This window comes from Periplaneta americana, chromosome 2 (assembly GCF_040183065.1).
Source record: "Periplaneta americana isolate PAMFEO1 chromosome 2, P.americana_PAMFEO1_priV1, whole genome shotgun sequence".
Lineage (NCBI taxonomy): Eukaryota > Metazoa > Arthropoda > Insecta > Blattodea > Blattidae > Periplaneta > Periplaneta americana.
In genome coordinates, this window is record NC_091118.1 from 143,089,794 (window position 1) to 143,108,238 (window position 18,445).

Genomic DNA, 18,445 nt, shown 5'->3' on the forward strand with positions numbered 1-18,445 from the left:
GGCCTTCTGGGCTCGAGGTTGCGGGTTCGATCCCGGCCTAGGTCAATGGCATGTAAGTGTGATTAAATGTGACAGGCTCATGTCAGTAGATTTATTGGCATGTAAAAGAAATCCCGCGGGACAAATTATTATTATTATTATTATTATTATTATTATTATTATTATTATTATTATTATTATTAATCTTCCTCTGTTAGCAATTTAACACAAACTCGCTGGGTTGTATCCGAATAATTCTCTTACATTCCAAGACAGATAACAATCCCTTCATTTTTTGTCATCATTAGTAAGTACAGCAATGAGCGACACAATAGCCACAATAGGTGTTGATCATCTACTGTGAAGCAAACTATGGGAATGTGATTGGTGAATGAAAAACACTATTGGCGAATGAAAAACACTAACTTAAAGACAGAATGTCGTCATTTTGTATGTGCATGTGTACCCTTGTAAAATGTGAAATGTGTGGAAGTTTGTTTTAATCCTAGAATTTTGCATTAAATAAATGTTGAATCTTATACTAGTGACATTTTTTAACAAAAGAAGCCTATTTTTTTATTTTATAGAGCCTAAATAAAGGCGTTTAAGAGCCTATTTTAGGCACCTAAAATACCACTTATTAGGGCCTAAAATTCCGCTTTCTAGTCATCAGTCAGCAGCCAATCGATTCTCCTTTTGATCTTTTCTTATTTACTCTTTTAATTCATAATTTCTCATCCTGTATTTTCTTTGTTCTTTTCTTCTCATATTTTTTCCTAGTCTCTTATTTACCCGTCGTTCCTTTTCTCCTTTCGTCCTCTCTGTTTCTCATCTTCTTTTCTTATTTCTTCCCTTCTCTTAATTTTTCTTTTTTCTCCATTTCTTCCTACTGTTGTCCTCTCGTTCTGTTAAAATTTGCATCCGCTTCCTTTCCAGCACGTCACCAGCATGTAATGTGATAGCATAGAAGGACCCTCACACTAACGTTAAAGTTGTCACTAGAAAGTATACAGCACTCGGGCTATAGCTATGACTTTAATTACAATAATATTTCAGCTAATCAAATACTCTGTGGTGAACGAATTCAATGTTCAGCTCGCAGAGTGTAACGCAGTGTTGCAAGATCAATCGTAAAGATTTTACCACGTAGGGCCTACCTACAATATATGTATACTTCATAGCGTTTGTGGTGAAAATGGACACACTTCCTTTGTGTAACAGTATTTAAATGTAAGGATTTATGGATTTTATTATTATTATTATTATTATTATTATTATTATTATTATTATTATTATTATTATTATTAGGGTATTATTATTTTGAATGACAATGCAACCATGCACAATATTATTGAAGTAACAATCTTTTTGATATTAATCTTCGACTGTGGACACGTGTATGTCTGTTTGTAAAATTGGATCAACGAAGAAAGAATTAAGGGGGAGACTATACTGAAAATATGGAATTTTTGGTGAAAAAATAACTTTTTTGGAATTCTGCATAAAATTGTTCCTTTGTAAGTCTGCAAAGTTTTAAAGACCTACGGCTCTTCGAAGTACTTTATTTGACGCCATATTTAAATGCCTGCGCCCTCTTGGAGGACGTGGCATGGGTGTATTTTCTATATTTCTTTTATAAATCGTTGTAAGGTAGGTGTCCCTGATATGGCCATGCTAAGGTTTGAGATTTTTTCTAGCCACCATTTAAAAAAAAAAAAAAAAAAAATATACACCACTTTTTTCTTACTCGTTCTCAGTCTAATGGACTTTCTTAAAACAATTTCCTTTCCCCATAAAAATAGATTTAATTGTCCAAAAAGTCCCAAATTCCAAAAGTCTACCTAGTGGCCATATCAGCAGCATGTGCACATGATATGGCCACCCTTGTTCCATGTTCTACAAATCGTGATTGTTTTCAGTTTGATAGCGCAGTTGTGCTAAAATTAAATAATTTTGGTGTAAAATGAGTAAAATTACACTTAATAATCCTTTTTATAATTCAAAAGTGTAGTCAAAATAGGTTTTTCCATAAAAAAATTAAGTTGTTTTTCTTAAAATACAAAATTTTTGCGTAATCCCAGCTATAAGGCATGTAAATTTGTCAGGTGAAAAAATAAAGGTTAAATGAACTTGATATGGCCATGGTGCATTTGATATGGCCATATCAGGAGCAGGTAAGCTTTCACGAAAATCGTTTGATTATAAACAACTCGTAAAAGATACGCCATCAACTACAACACCAATCAACAGAACATTAAAAACTGAATGGAGTACGATGGTTTTCATGAAACAAGTCTTTGAAAAGCATGGATAAAACAAAGGAGACTTACCAGATAAAAATAAGAAGAGGTCACATGAAAACCGCAAAACAGACAACTGACGCCATATTGCTCAACCTGACTGGATGGAAAACGATCAAGTGACATACCAGGATGTCCTTTCACCGGATGCTGCTGCAATTTAGCGGATTTTTTGGTTAACTAACTCACAATAGTGGGGGGGGGGGTGGCCATATCAGGAACATGACCATAACAGGAGCACCCACCTTATTTTGAGTATTTTAATGGATATTTTTGCTAAGAATCTAAATATATGGGCATTATAGACCATGTTGGGAAGAGATAGAAACTGCTTTAAGGAATGCAGTAAATGATAGGAGAACGAAAGGTAGCCTATGACTTTAGGTGGTCGACGCCATTCTACTCCAAAAGCACCAGCATAGCAAAATTGACCTCATACTTTTTTTTTTATCTTAGTAGGTTATTTTACGACGCTTTATCAACATCTCAGGTTATTTAGCGTCTGAATGAGATGAAGGTGATAATGCCGGTGAAATGAGTCCGGGGTCCAGCACCTAAAGTTACCCAGCATTTGCTCATATTGGGTTGAGGGAAAACCCCGGAAAAAACCTCAACCAGGTAACTTCCCCCGACCGGGAATCGAACCCGGACCACCTGGTTTCGCGGCCAGACGCGCTAGCCGTTACTCCACAGGTGTGGACGACCTCATACTACCAGAAGACAATTAGAAATAACTGTACAGATCTGTATAGATGAAAAATTCAGTTTATGCCAACTTATACCATAGTATCTCCACTGATAAAAAATCTCAGCATATGAAATGTCCTAAATGAGAGGATTCTTGGTGTTTCTTCAACAGAACTATAGCTAAGGGGAAAAAACCTGGGGCGAATTTAGAACATGTTGGGGCACCATTGAAAGAACAATAACTTCTAAAAATTATGTCGTTATATCAAAGACTAGCATCTGATGATTTGCTGTAGAGGTGTCCACAGGGAAAGACTAAGAACGCGAATGAAAGTCTCTATAGTAAAATATGAAAGTTCTTCCCAAAGGAGACTTCTGGTTCCAAGGATCGAATCGATAATGCTGTTGGACTAACAGTGAGGAGTTTAATTCTGGCACTACAAGAAGTGTAAATGAAATTCAGCTGCAGGATTCTCACCAGGCAACAGGACAGTGTAGTTAGGGATTCGAAGGGATACCTGTCGCGTAAAGAAGTTCAGCATATCGACGTGCTGTGAAGTTAGCCAGATTTAGAGCAGAGGAGGCAGCCAAGCTTCAGGAAGGTCCTACATATGATACATGTGTGATGATTTTCAGTGTAACATGCATGTAAAACTTTAACCTCATTTTTCTCCGTTTCTATTTTTTGCACATTTTCTTGGAAAATGCTTAGGATTCCACAAATTTAGTGCTAGGAAACTGAAATTTTGTTTACTTGTTCAATGTACTATGCTTAATTACTTGGTCATTGTAAATGTTAAATATTGTAAAATTTTCAAAAATAATTTCATTATTCAATAGGCCTATAAATGAATCCAACACAAAATATAAAGTTTTAAAGTTTCATTACATTTTATTTTTTATTTCTGAAACGAGACCCTATTCGCAGAATGTGAAATGATAGTCCTTTTTATACTTAAGACAGATAGTATATCTACTTTTTCCATGTGTAGCATTACATTTTTACATGAAGAGTAGGGTTTTGCAAAAAGGACATTATTTTAAAGAATATCTCAAAAACTATTTGTGTTAGGAAGGTGAAACTTTAAGGACTGCATTGAGATACTAAGAGGACTCTATGTACCAAAAATCAAGTCTCTAGCCCAAAAAATATGGCAAATTTATATTTCACTATAGCCCCCTCCCTAAGAATTGAAGACATTAAAGAAGAATTTAAGACAAAAGGAAGCTAGCTGTAGCCAATTCTACATCGTTATGACAATAAATAGACTTGGGCTGTATACTATTGTATGCATGACTAACATTTTCTTTCGAAAAACGAATTTTTCTTCCATATTCCTCTAGTGAATAAAAATAATAATATAAGAATGGAAGAAGAGCAAATAAGAGAGAAATTGAGAAAGGATGAAATAATGTATAGACATTAAAACTATTGATTTAAAGAATAAAATAAATTTTTCACATTCTATTCTTTCATATAGGTCTAACTTGTCAATTAATTTCTTACAGAAGAGTTGTATACTGTAGCCTATATAAGTTCTTTCAGAAATGAAAGAGACAGAAGAAACTGTAAATAGATCCAGTTCTGAGATCCAATTAAGTATTTATAGAGATACGTTCTAGATACGTCCCATTGTATTCATTGTATGTTCCGCAATTGTTTTAGAAGTTTGAATGAAACTACATTATAACCTTGTTCATTCCGAGTCTCGAGACAATGAAACCCTTCCAGAATGCTACCGTGTTGCTTTACTTAACTTCATTCAAACCATCCTTATATTATAAATAAGAACTATACTATGCTTTTTTATATTTAATTTTCAAGAGAAAAAGTTATAGTTTACAATCATTATGCTACTTTCTATAAAATAAAAATCTCACAAGGCTGACACAGTTTCTCTGCGAAGAAAGAAAAAGAAATAAATAAATATAAATATAGAATACTTAAGAAAAGGGCGAAAAAGCATAAAACAAAGTGAGATAGATAAACAAAAACAAAGAACAGAAAGAAAGTAACATGGCGGCAGGAAGAATATTTTAAAAAGTTAAAATAATTAGGAAGTAGGCAAAGAAGTAAATAAGATAATATTATGATGATTAAGAAGAGAAAAACAGCTATATGAAGAAAAGAAAGAAAATAATTTTTTATTCAACGACTCTTGAACCATACACGCTTCTTCGAATTGATGGATAATAACAACACAATAACATAGCAAACGAGAATGTTCCGACAAACAGAAAAGTTGTGCAATGGTTGGAAATTCACTTCTTAGAGGAAGACGTTTCAAAATATTCGATAGGAATAACACCAATATAGGCCTAAAGAAAAGGGGGAAACTTCAAGCGTCCTACTGTTTCAAGATTTATAAAAAAAATTATATTAAGAACTGAAATAAATTATTATTTATGTAGGAATTGTGGAAGTTCATATTAATAACAAAAATCTTTGAAATAAAACACAAAGTTGGCATCATGTATAAGAAATATGGAAACATATTGGTAACAAAATATCTACATTTTCCATACGCGATTGCAGACAATTGAAATTCAATTATCAAAATTTGTACTAATGTTTCAGAATACCGAAAAATTATCTCTTGGTTATCCTAGAGTTGAAAATTCATTTGCTCTGAGGGAGATATTTCTAAACATTAAATTGAAATAAATTCAATACAATAAAATATATGGGAGAAGTCCAGGTGCCCTTTTGATTTCAGACTTGTAACAAAATTAATTTAAGATCTGAAAGAAAGAAATTATGTAAGAAATCTAAGTGTGCACATTAACAATAAAATATCATTGGCATAAAACACAAATTTGGCACTATATATGGCATTACAGAAAAATCTATTGGAATATTAGCATAGGTATAGGTAATACTGAAAAGAAATAAAAATATTTAAAGTATTTTATTTAAGAAAGATGGAAATATATTGGTAACAAAATACCTACAATTTTTATACGATTGGAGACAGTTCATACTTAATTATGAAAATTTGTGCTAGATATAGTACGTCAGACATACCACAAAATACAGACACACTTTTCTATTATTATCATAAATACTAATTCACACACAAATCTACTAGTCATACAGATGTTATAAACACATACTCTAACAAGTAGAATAACAATAATATATTTTACACAAAGGAATAAAACTAAATCTATAAATATTTCTCATTCTGAACATCATCTTTCTTACAATAAAATACATTTACAGTATTTATGTCAAAAACAGTTTCAATTATATGTAAAATATCTCCTTTCTTATCAAATTGACTTTAATACTAAGAATTGGTTCAGCATAAATGTCATTCTTGCTTGTATGTGAATGCTATTCACTCTGTCTAAAATTTTAATTGAAATTTTCTAAGATAATTTAAAAACATATCATTATTAAATTACCCTCTCTTCAGTCTTCCAATTGTCACAAATTATTACATTTTTTTACATCACGTATCAATGAGCTGTAATTCATGGCCATTAAATTAAGGGGAGTGTGTAGTGATTAGGATTCAAAAATCCGATTTTTTATTTTGTTTTTCAAAAAGGTAAATGATTTTCTCTTTAAAACAATATATGTATACTGTGGGGGTATTTCTACAAATAAGCCCTTTAAATGTCCTCTTTAAATTTGGTGGTACATGTAATTCATAATCCCTTATTTTTTTAAATTCAGTATTACGTAAATTGATATTTTTCAAACTTAATTGTATTTTTCTCTGAAACCACTGAATCTATTTACATGAAATTTTTACAGTGTTTTCTGTACTACAAAGCAAAACAACAGGTTTATGAATATTACACACATAAAATGAAGAAAACAATTGTATATACGTTGAAACAAATGACAAAAAATGTTAATCAAAATTCAATATTTTTTCTCTTTCACTAAGGGTGAAATATTTAACTATATTTTGCTTCATATTCACACTTGATAATTTAAAAGTAAAAGGTATGTGAGTAAAGATTGTAGCAAGTAATGTGCACCTGAAGATTGAAGTACATTTAGCAAAATGGCAAAACAGGTTATCAGTTAGGGCCTTTCTTTTGCACTTGGATAAGAAACTAATTACTGCATTCTACACCACTGAATTCAGAATGATTTACTGTATAACCATGACAATATTATTCCGATCTGAAAACAAAAAACCTAGAAATATTGAACTAAACTTTTGCACTGAAATTTTTTAATCACACAGGCATCACTACTCACACCCCTTAATATAATAATCTCATATTAAATAACATATTCGCATTGCAAACCACTTACATAGTGTATATTCAAGTAAAATTATTAATGTGGTTCTTGAAAAAAATTATTGGTTCACTTTTAACTTGATTTTCAGTTCGTAAATGAATAATGCAGATAAATAATAATAGGATTATAATATCAAACATGATTTTGCCCTAAGCGAAAATTTGTTCTGAACTAATATAATGATCATTTTTATATTACAGGCACAATACAATTAAAGAAGGATTACATCTACATTTCTGCTTGATTTGAAAAGAAGAAAATATAATCCTGTGTCTTGAATTTTCACCGGAAATAATGCAATATAAATCACAATAATTGTTCATCTTATTAATGACTTAAACTATTGATTTTAATAGCATCGTAATTTTTTGGTACATAAATCCCCATTTCTGAACATCAAATTAATTTTTCGATTGGGGGCTACAGTAGCCTTTATTATTTAAATTACACGGAAGAATCAGCTCTAGTTACGAAATATACACCATTTAATCTATTATTAATTTAACAACAGACTAATAAATATGAGGTGCGTATTCTTACCAATTCAAATATTCCAGAAGAAATATTCTTCTGGTTCTAAAATAAGACTATTTGAATTTTAAAAATTTTGATTTTTCATTTGATTAATTCTGAATTAATTTTGTTCGAACTGAGATGTTTACGTAAATATTAAATATATAAATTAAAAAAAAAGAAACTTACTGTCAGAGCACATGCAGTAACATACGAATGTTTGTCCTAACCAAATAATACAAGTAAATATGAACATTTAATTTACCTTATATTGACTTCGACTTGTTACTTTAATAGATGACCATTTCGGCAATATATGTTTTTTCTTTCTGCACTCATTTAAAAATCATTTCTTTGGTTTCTCAATCCTTTTCTTTGTTTTATTACCTTAAATGACTGTTTTATAAATGGTAGAGTGTAAATTTTCATAAAATATTTAACTTGACTTGATGGAGTGGAACCATCTTATTGTTTTCATATGCATTTGATTGGAGTTTGCATTTATCACTATTACGTGGCTCTAGAAATGAGCCATTTATTGCACAGATATTTGTACACGGGTTGTTTCAAATCCAGTACATCTACATATGTCTCAGCATTCCTTCAGCTTTACTGAATAAGCCGAATGAACATCTGAAATTACGTCCTGAGTTCTGGTGTAAGTCACAAGATCCAGTATCTTCTTGCCTTAAATCATATCCTTGCCATTCAGTAGACAGAGTGATAAAAAATAGTTATGTTCGTCGACATTTTTGTTTATTATTATTTACAACACTGATATAAGAAAGTTCTTTCAGTAGGTCCTTTTCCTGACGATTCTTTCAATCAGTTTTGTAACACACATCCTAGCACGAATAATACTAGGCCTAGAGCCATGAGCATCGCTCTCACTAAACACATATTATAACTGAAACACAATCTCTGTAAGAGAAATTCTGTTATATTTGTATTAATGTTTACAAATTGGCACTCAAAATCCACTGAAGTCACACCTCAAATCTGGCTTAATTAAATTACCTATAATAACGTCACACGTAAACTTATCCACAATCGGTGATATATAATGGAGTTTCTTTATCCTTACATTATCTTTTAGGTTAGAACAGATTATATTTCTGGCTAATACAAAAATCTACAAGATAACCTAGCAAGACGACATCGTATTTTAAACACTGTTTTTATTGTAATTGCAACATATTCTGTGACGTTACCACCTTAAAATATTTAACAACTTTATTATTCATGCTTGATGACACCCTTTTAGCACTTATACATCACTGAAGAACTATTAATTTAGTTAAATAAATAAAATACACTGTGTTAATATTTAAGTTGTGTCATTTTAACCCATTGACTAGTTTGGATCTAGTTTCCATTATCCTCAGAATTCAGAGAATGATAGAAACTACAACGAAATTAGCCAATAAGGTAAAATAATACGTACCACAATATTAACACAGTTAAGTTGTTACTAATTTATTTAAATAATTTAAAAGCTATTCTCTTATAGTTTTAATAAGTACGAATATTTCAACCTTTTTATTACTTTCCAAAACATTACACGTTTATTTTCAAACTGCTGTATCTAACAATCTAGTCAGTATTTAATTTCTTCCCTAGATGATAGTTTGTGGTAAAGTGTGCTAAAGGAGTTCCAATTAGATGAAATCAGTGTCAAATATTGTGACCATGACGAAGTCCGTGCTCTAACTTTTCTATATAAAGGAATTCTACTGCAGCAAATGTACAAGAAATCATATCAATGAAAAGTTCTAGATATTAATCTGGTACCAAATGTAATATTTGTTATTAAATTTTTTATATTGAGCAGTAGGTTATGAATTGATGTATCACGTCAGTATTCCAGCAATCATTGTGTGTCATTTAGCAGAAACTGGCAGGGAAACAAAAACTGTGTCTAAGGAGATATATTTAAGACTAGTAAATAGAGATATTTGTAGGCTATATTGGTATATTCATTGACTCTTCGATTTCGCTACACACCACACACGGGGCTGATGTCTGATTTACAGTATTTTCCTTTATTTCATGATGAAATGAAACTGAAAGACTTTACAAATACATTTTATATATATACGTAGAAAAATAATTAAGACAGTGACAAGTTAGGTTAGGTTTGTTAAGCCTTTTGGTATACCTTGCATATACACTTTTTGGTAGATAGATGCATAAATAAGTTTACTTTAGACCGAGAAAAGGAGTGCTTTCCCGCGCAGTGCAACATAGGGTGATACCAATGGATTACGTGATGATTTCATGTTAAAATATCTGAGAAAATCACCGGTCGAATATACTATAAGAAACGAAGACAATTCGGAGGGTTGGGTGGGTTTAAACCTTCGCAGTGATCACATCTTGTCTTTAGAGTGGTGTGCTACAATTTTAAGTTTATTTTTAATGATTTAAGTATTTTTTACATGTATTGTGCGTAATGGGCTCGAAGATTTGCCGTATTTCCTTGTGTGTCATATAATCGGATGGTATTTAGTGAATTTGTCCTGCGCCCTGGCGTCGTGGTCTAAGGCATCCTGCGTTACGGAATGCGCGCTGGTTCGAGTCCTCATGGGGGAAAAATTTTTCTCATGAAATTTCGGCCAGTGTATGGGACCGGTGCCCACCCAGCATCGTGATGCTCTTGGGGAGCTGCGATAGGTAGCAACATCCGTTTATGAAAACCAGCTATAACGGCTGCGGGGATTATCGTGCTAACCATACGATAGACTACCTCCATTCTGGTTGGATGATCTTCCACCTCTGTTTCGGGATATGGACGTGAGGTCAGCAGCCGGCTGATCGGTCATGGTCCTTCATTGGCTGTCGTGCCTCAGATTATTATTATTATTATTATTATTATTATTATTATTATTATTATTATTATTATTATTATTATTATTATTATTATTAAGTGAATTTAAATTGCATTTAAATTACAGGCGCAGTTAAACTACAATTAGGTGGTTAAATAACTTTTTATTTTTGATCATCTTCTGGTTTGTTCTAACCTAAAAGTGTATGTAGGAGAAACATACGGTACTTATGTTTAATTATTTATATTTCACTAAGAGGACGTTCAAACGATGGTGTTGAGAAGGAGGTTCAACATGGAAAATCTGCAAGAAAACTTACTTGTTCCTTTCTAAAACTGAGCATATTTCAAAGCTCTAGGAAAAATATTTCATGATGATCTCTCCTTTTTCAGTTCCAAAACGGCATCTTCAACAGCTGCCACGTCTTCGTCGTTGATCGACTCTCCGGTGAGTTCTGGGAACTGCCACTTGTACGACCCTCTGTTAGGTCTGAGATTTCTTAGATTTGCTCTAGACACACCTCCTCGAGGTCTAGGTAGAGGCACAAGTGTCGAACGTGGAGCTTTTGTCGTAGTCACTGGGAATAACTTTGTTGTTGCAACAGTCGACTGTTTCTTGTTCTGCTTCTTCCATGTAGGTGGTAGGACTGTTGCAGTGTTCACAACAGTGACGACCTGAAATTGAATTAAAAATATGATTAAAATGATAATTATAAGAAAGTGTGACATAAATCGAATAAAGAGAATATTTATTTAGAAATTTCCACATCTGAACTGTAAGAAAACACTAAGGTTTGAAAGTCACTTTCACACTTTTATGTCGTATTTACTGTATATCTTGGACTAGCAGTTCAGAATGAGTGCTGAATCGAGCTTCATGGGGGAGAAATTTTCTGATGATCTTTTGGTCAGTGTATGAGACCGGTGCCAGCAAGTACGTTTGTAAGTAGAGGTTCTAATTGTACTACTACTTGAAGTACAATGAGGTCTTCTTCAATAAAGCTGCATCTACACGGTTCAATTTTCCATGCGCGTATGCATGCAATTTCGAAATAATATTGAAAGAATAAAGTTTAAAACGCGCGTTCAATTAAGATGCATGAAGATTGTGTGTATATCTTCTATATATACGTCATCTTCACTACATACAGAGTGTTAAGAAAAAGTATCCAATATTTTAGGAGGTGCTAATATGCATCAAAACAAGAAAAAATGTCTGATAAACATGGATCCTACAACACATACTTTCTGAGCTTTGAACACTTATTCATAGGAGGTGCTCAATGTGACGTCCATTCATGGCAATGCATTCCTCTGCCCTTCGGCGTAAGGAATCACGCACTCTTTGAAACTGACCTAGTTGCTCTTGATAACCAAAATTCTAGGGGACTTAGATTTGAGGAACGAGCAGGTCAAGGTGTGGGGCCTCCCCAATCAATCCAGCGATCCTGAAATGTCAGAGTCAGGTGTTCACGCTCATTGCAGAAAAAATGTGCTGGTGTGCCATTATGCATGAACCACATCTGTAGTCTTTGCTGAATGGCACATACGCCAGCAAGGTAGGCAATACATTAATTAGAATTCTGATAACGAGCCCCAGTTAATCTCTTTGGTAGCATGTATGGCCCTTAATCTATCGCCAAGAACGCCTGCTCATACGTTAGTTGAGAATCGGTGGTGATGTCTTGTTTCTTCAAGTGCATGGGAATTTTCATCAGCCCACACATGCTGATTATGAAAATTCACAACACCATCTCTTCTGAACTCCGCCCATATCCGCAACCAAACTTTTCTTTTCAGGAGGCTTATTCCTTGCGACGTATCAGTATTCCATGCCAGGAGTGTCAACTACGGTATGATTATCTGGTAGCCTACTGTATTGTAGGGCAGAAAAATGCATTGCCATAAATAGATGTCACATTGAGCACCTCCTATGAACAAGTGTTCAGATCTCATAAAGTATATGTTGCAGGACCCATGTTTATTAGACTTTTTTTCTTGTTTTGAATCATACTATCACCTCCTAAAATATTGGTTATCTTTTTAACACCCTATATACATATGTAAATTATATATATGTATGTAAATTAATGTTAAATATCAATCTTGCATTTTGCTTGAATGCGTGAAGTTGAAAGAAAAGTTGAATCGTGTAGATGCACCTTAAGGGTGGTGGCCAACTTGCTTAGTCTGGAGGCAGTTTAGACTTTGAATATTTGCAACCGAAAGTAGTAATAATTCTACATATAATACTCAATTTATATTAAATATAGCGATCTGGGGACAAAATGCATTGATTATTTCTTTTCCCCTCTTGTCGCGTCTGTAACTCAAGTATCAGCGCGCTAGCTACGCATTGAAAGCTCACCAAAATCTACCAATGAGAAGCGCACACGACTTTATGGACCTGATTAGTGTCACCGAAAGTGGACAGCAGAGTTAGCACTTTTTCCGACCACATTCTTGAAACCTACGTCGCGGAAGATAGTTCCCTTCCTCCTATATTTTGGGTTTATACGGGTTTACACACTCCTCGCTCTACTGATGGAGCCGAATACTTCCACAAGCATCTCAAGAAGAATTTTCATACGCCTAATCCATTCATTCATATAGTCACTGATGTATTAATAAAATTTCAGGCTGAAACATATTTGAAATTTCAAGGTGCCAGCAGAAAGCAGTTCACAAGAAGGCAGCAAAATAAACACATATATAGATTGGAAGTGACATAACTTCGCAGATCGAATAGAAAACCTATACTACATTTTGTGGTTAAATGCACGGTTAATTAGAAAATTAAGTTTGAAGTTTCAGCAGTCCGGCAACATCGCCGCTAATACACTCTACTCCTGACACAGAGTAAGAGGTCAACGAACTCGACAAGTCTCCGTTAATGGTCACCGTACGTAAGCTGCTTTCTGCCAAGACGTTGCCACTCGTTCGCTTCGTGGAATGGCTTGAATTTAGAGGCTTTTAAATTAAATTTACACGAAAACCGTACACGCTATTGAGATACGCCAGAGGGATAAATTATTCTTAATTAGATTTCCTATCGATATAGATAAAAATCACGATCATACTCAAAATAGTTACCGAATAAGAGATTGTTAAACATTTGGGGAAAAAACTTTTTTCTTAAAAAAACTATGAACTTTCCACCAATATGATATTATCATTTTTGTTACATACAACATGAGCTATTCGCTCTGGAAATCTGCAAAGTAATTTCACTTCCACTCTGTATATTCGTAAATGTCAGTAGTCCGACAGAAAAAATATCAGCCGATTACAGTTTCTAAAGGAGGTCAGTCGTCTAAACTTGCCCGTAAACTGCAACCGCAGACGTATGTGTCTACATGTACCATAAGCTTTTAGCGCATAAAATGTTTAACTACACCTACTGCTAACCCTATACTCTAACCCTACAAGGAACTACAATTTTACACTCTTACCACAGTCTAGTATATACAGTCACGAAGCCCAATATTTAGTAAATATGCATCCATAGATAGTTGCTAACCACTAGGATCGCTAATATCGCCTCATTCAGACAATGCGAAATAGTACCGGCACTGTCTATTGTTCCTAGCACCCTCACAACTCAAGCTTCGTGACTGTATAGACTAGACTGTGCTCTTATTCTGTGGTTACCAGTTGACAGTCCTAAGTCTGTAAAAGTAGGGAGGTAAATTTTGTGTACTTTTATGCTTTCCGCGGTGCATTTACGAAGCATTTCCAACGTTATTTTGTATCGCTTTTGATAGAAAAATACAATACCTGGTGCACTTTCAATGTTCTCCGAACGCGCTGATCTCCATCCAGGTAGCCCGGGTTCTATCTCCGACCAGCTAGTGGTTTAATTTTGGAATTTGTGATGGACAAAGTCGACATTTCAGAGGATTTTCTCGTGGTACTTCCGTTTCCATCTATCATTCTACCAACACTATTCACCTCCCCTTTATTTCATCTATCATCTACTATAGTAAAAGCAGATCTTGGGGGTAGTACGGGTTTCCGATGCTGATAATAGGAAGGGCTTGGTGCTCCGGGCCACTGAGGGCTTATCAGACTACTCGCGTGCGGATGGGACGTGGCTGTATCAGGGGCTGGGGTAGAATGACTCACCTGCATCTGATTCACGAATGTCACCCTGACCATCTGTCGGACTTTGACAATCATCGTATATACTCAGCGCACAATGGGCCAAAACGTGTACGGATTCATCCCTCGTAAAGCCAAACAAAATTTCATTTCCCTTTTCATTTTACGTAAGAAGCAAAACAAAATCATTTGGTTACATTTGAATATCACGTCCAGGGTCATATTGTATTTTTAATTTGAAATAAAAACCCACCAATTTTCCAATATACAGGGTGTTTCAAAATAAGGGGAATAATTTCAGGTATGTATTTCCCACATGTAGACAATCAAAATAGTTCATTACAACATGTGTCCGGAAATGCTTCATTTCCGAGTTATGGCCTTCACAACATTGAAATTCACCGGAACGTTTTTCTTTCCGCAGGCCGTTGTCATTACAGAAGATGTTCAAAATGTCCACCTCCTGCTTGAATACAGACCTCACATCGATCTCTCATTGACCTGCGAACACGATCCCAAACTCCACGAGTATTGCGTATGTCCTCAGAACATGCCACAATTCGATTCCGAAGGGATTCCAAATCAGGCACCGGAGACGAATAAACCAAGGATTTTAAATCGAGAGGGTTCAGATCAGGTGAGCGTGGAGGCCAAGCAATTGGGCCACCTCTACCTATCCATCGATCAGGAAACCTTCGATCCAAGTACCGGCGAGCCGTACGACTGAAGTGTGCAGGAGCGCCATCATGCAAGAAGTGAATGTGTTGACGATTGATCAGTGGAGTGTCTTCTAAAACATGAAGTATGGAAGTTTGTGTACGCCTGCCCCGTAAGTCTGTTTACAAGTACATGGGGTCCAACTAATCGATCACCAATGATACCGGCCCACATGTTGAGGGAGAACCGCACCTGGTGATGAGATGGAGGAACAGTTGCACGTGGGTTTTCATACGCCCATACATGCTGATTGTGGAAATTTGTTAAGCCATCTCGTGTGAACTGTGCTTCATCTGTAAATAAGGAAAGTTCAGATTTACACCACACTGCTGCAAGAACCACTGTCAGAACCTAACTCGTGCAGGGTAATCGGCTGGTGACAGGGCCTGTACACGTTGCAAATGATAAGGATACAATTGATACTATTTCAACAGTCTCCAGACAGTCGTATGAGGAACATTGACTTGCAACGCTACCCTTCGTGTGCTGATAGAAGGAGTCATGTTTACAGCCTCCAGAATCTCCTCCTATACTGTACTTCTGGAGTTGTAGATCTTGGTCGTCCCCTTCCCAAACCAGGAGAGTTAAATTTTCCATACTCGCACAGACGGTAATGGAGACGTACAAATGTCTTCTGATCTGGACATTGTCGCTGTGGGTACCTCTCCTGGTACAAACGACGAGCCAGCGCAGCATTGCCGTCCGCCTTACCGTACATGAAGTGTATCTCTGCCAGCTCTTGATTTGAATACATGTCGCACAGTCTAACGCCTACACAACACTGAATGTAACCTTCGCCTCGGAATGAACTATCAGAGTGCCCTCTTAATGTCTCCTTTGACGGCAACGACCTGCGGAAAGAAAAACGTTCCGGTGAATTTCAATGTTGTGAAGGCCATAACTCGGAAATGAAGCATTTCCGGACACATGTTGTAATGAACTATTTTGATTGTCTACATGTGGGAAATACATACCTGAAATTATGCCCCGTACTTTTGAAACACCCTGTATATCCAGGGTTGAAGTGTAATAACCCTGCAGATCTTTAGAGCGAATATCTCGTGTTGTATGTAACAAAAGAACTGTAATACCATATTGGAGGAAAGATCATACGAGTAGTTTTCACAGAAAAAAATGTTTCTTCCCAAATCTTTAACACCCTCTTATTCGATAACTATTATGAATTGGATCGTTGAATCGTGATTTTTGTCCATATCGATAGAAAATCTAATAAACAATCATTTATCCCTCTGTCGTATTTCAATAACGTGGGCGGTTTTCATGTAAATTTAATTTAAATATCACTAATTTCAAGGCCCTGAACAATGCAATCCACATTGCAACGTTGTAGCTAGAGAAGGGACCGCTAGGCAGTACTCGTACGCTGAATTCGTTGATCTCTTACATCAGTATTGCGATACAAAAGGAGACTTTTAGCGGCGAGGTTGCCGGACTGCTGAAACTTCGAACTTGATTTTCTAATTAACAGTGCATTTAATCACAAAACGTAATATAGGTTTTCGATTCATTTGAGCGTATCCTATTGTCCCTTTCAAGATTATTTCACTTCCACTCTATATATGTAATTTGCATCATTCCCACGCAAATTGATATTATAGGCTATATGAAGAAATTTCGTCCAAGAGTTCACGAGAAATCGCTGTACAAGGATAGATAGATTAGACAGTGGAGGGGGATTATTAGGCTGAAGTCTTCCTCCATTTTTGAAGGAATATTTTAAAACTGTATTAGTTTCAAAGTATTAAGAAAACATCCACCATTAGCGTTGCAAGTGCAACACTGAAAAAAAAAAAAAAGAAAATATTGTTTGTCTGTCTCTACCGAAAATGACCAATATTTAGAACAATAAATACTTTATATTTCTGCTTATGCAGTATATTCTTTTAAATTGATCGATGGTTTTCAAAGAAATTATGAAGATACTATCCTCAACACAGTGACTAGATAAGTAATTTAGGTTCTGCAACTGTTGACGAAGACTGAATTTTCTTTTGAAAGAACTTTCGGGAAGTCTAAATTGCTTTTAAATTGCGTAGTATTGTATTATTATCTTTTTAATATGTTGCATATAAATTATGATCAAAATTTGTCAAGTGATGTTCCCAAATCATAGTTGCCCCAACTTACATTACGCCACTGAGATAGACGGTATATTCAGAACTATGTAGAGATGTTGAAAGTGTGTATCGCTGGGAAAATTTCGAGACGTATTTTTCAACATCAAAATACGATACTTTCTTTTTATACTCGAATAAACGAGCTTCGGTGGCGGTTTTTCAGAGACTTCACGACTATCGAAATAATTATTTAAGATATTGATGATAATATTGATGATGATGATGATGATGATAATGGCGATAGTGATAATTAAATACTGTAAAAAAGTTTATGCTTTAATGACAATATTAAACTGTTTTCTTTCTCGGCTTCAATATTATGTGAATTTTTTCCTTTCCAAAGAATGTTAATTACCTTGAACTTATACGTCTGTAATGATCTCAACGAACAGGATTCACTTTCCTCCTCCTTGATCCGCATACTTCTCCTGTTCCACTTTCTCCTCCTCATTTGTATAATTCCTGTTACTACTTTTAGCAGCGAGAAAAAATGTACGAGTATAGAAGCTCTTCAAAATGAAGCAATGCTGGAACCACAATAGCTGGAAAAACGTAAATATATGAAGAAAACCTATTCCTGTGCCTCTTCGTTCACAAAAATAAGAGGATCTATCAACGATCGGAACTCCGACTCCTTTGTTGATAAGTCACCAGCAGATGGAATGGACTACGGCTGGATCTTCAGTAATTTCATCTAAATTTGAAATCTCTGAATATTACGAGAGATAAACGCTCCTTACCTTGGAATGACCAGAATCCGTTTGCACATGAGTGCCGTTAGGTGGCGTGTAAGTCGGTAAGTTCGGTAGTTCAAGAAGTAGTCGATTTTGAGGTCTTGGTGTTGTGGTGGTTTCCTTCACTGTCGACTTCTTTTCGAGAGCTGTCAACAAACAATCAACCAGAAAAATAATCCATTTTA

At 34.9% G+C, this 18,445-nt stretch overlaps 1 protein-coding gene across 1 annotated transcript in view; it reads right to left on the reverse strand.

Annotated features, from left to right (window-relative positions):
- Positions 1–5,860: 5,860 nt before the first annotated feature.
- Positions 5,861–18,445, reverse strand: part of LOC138694630 (mucin-2-like) — a 198,323-nt gene continuing 185,738 nt past the window's right edge. Inside the window, exons 3-4 of the mRNA XM_069818547.1 lie at positions 18,267–18,406; positions 5,861–11,245 (exon numbers count right to left, since the gene is read on the reverse strand). Of these exons, the coding sequence (XP_069674648.1) occupies positions 10,940–11,245; positions 18,267–18,406 (446 nt within the window). The 3' untranslated portion in view covers positions 5,861–10,939. The remainder of the gene's footprint in view (positions 11,246–18,266; positions 18,407–18,445) is intronic.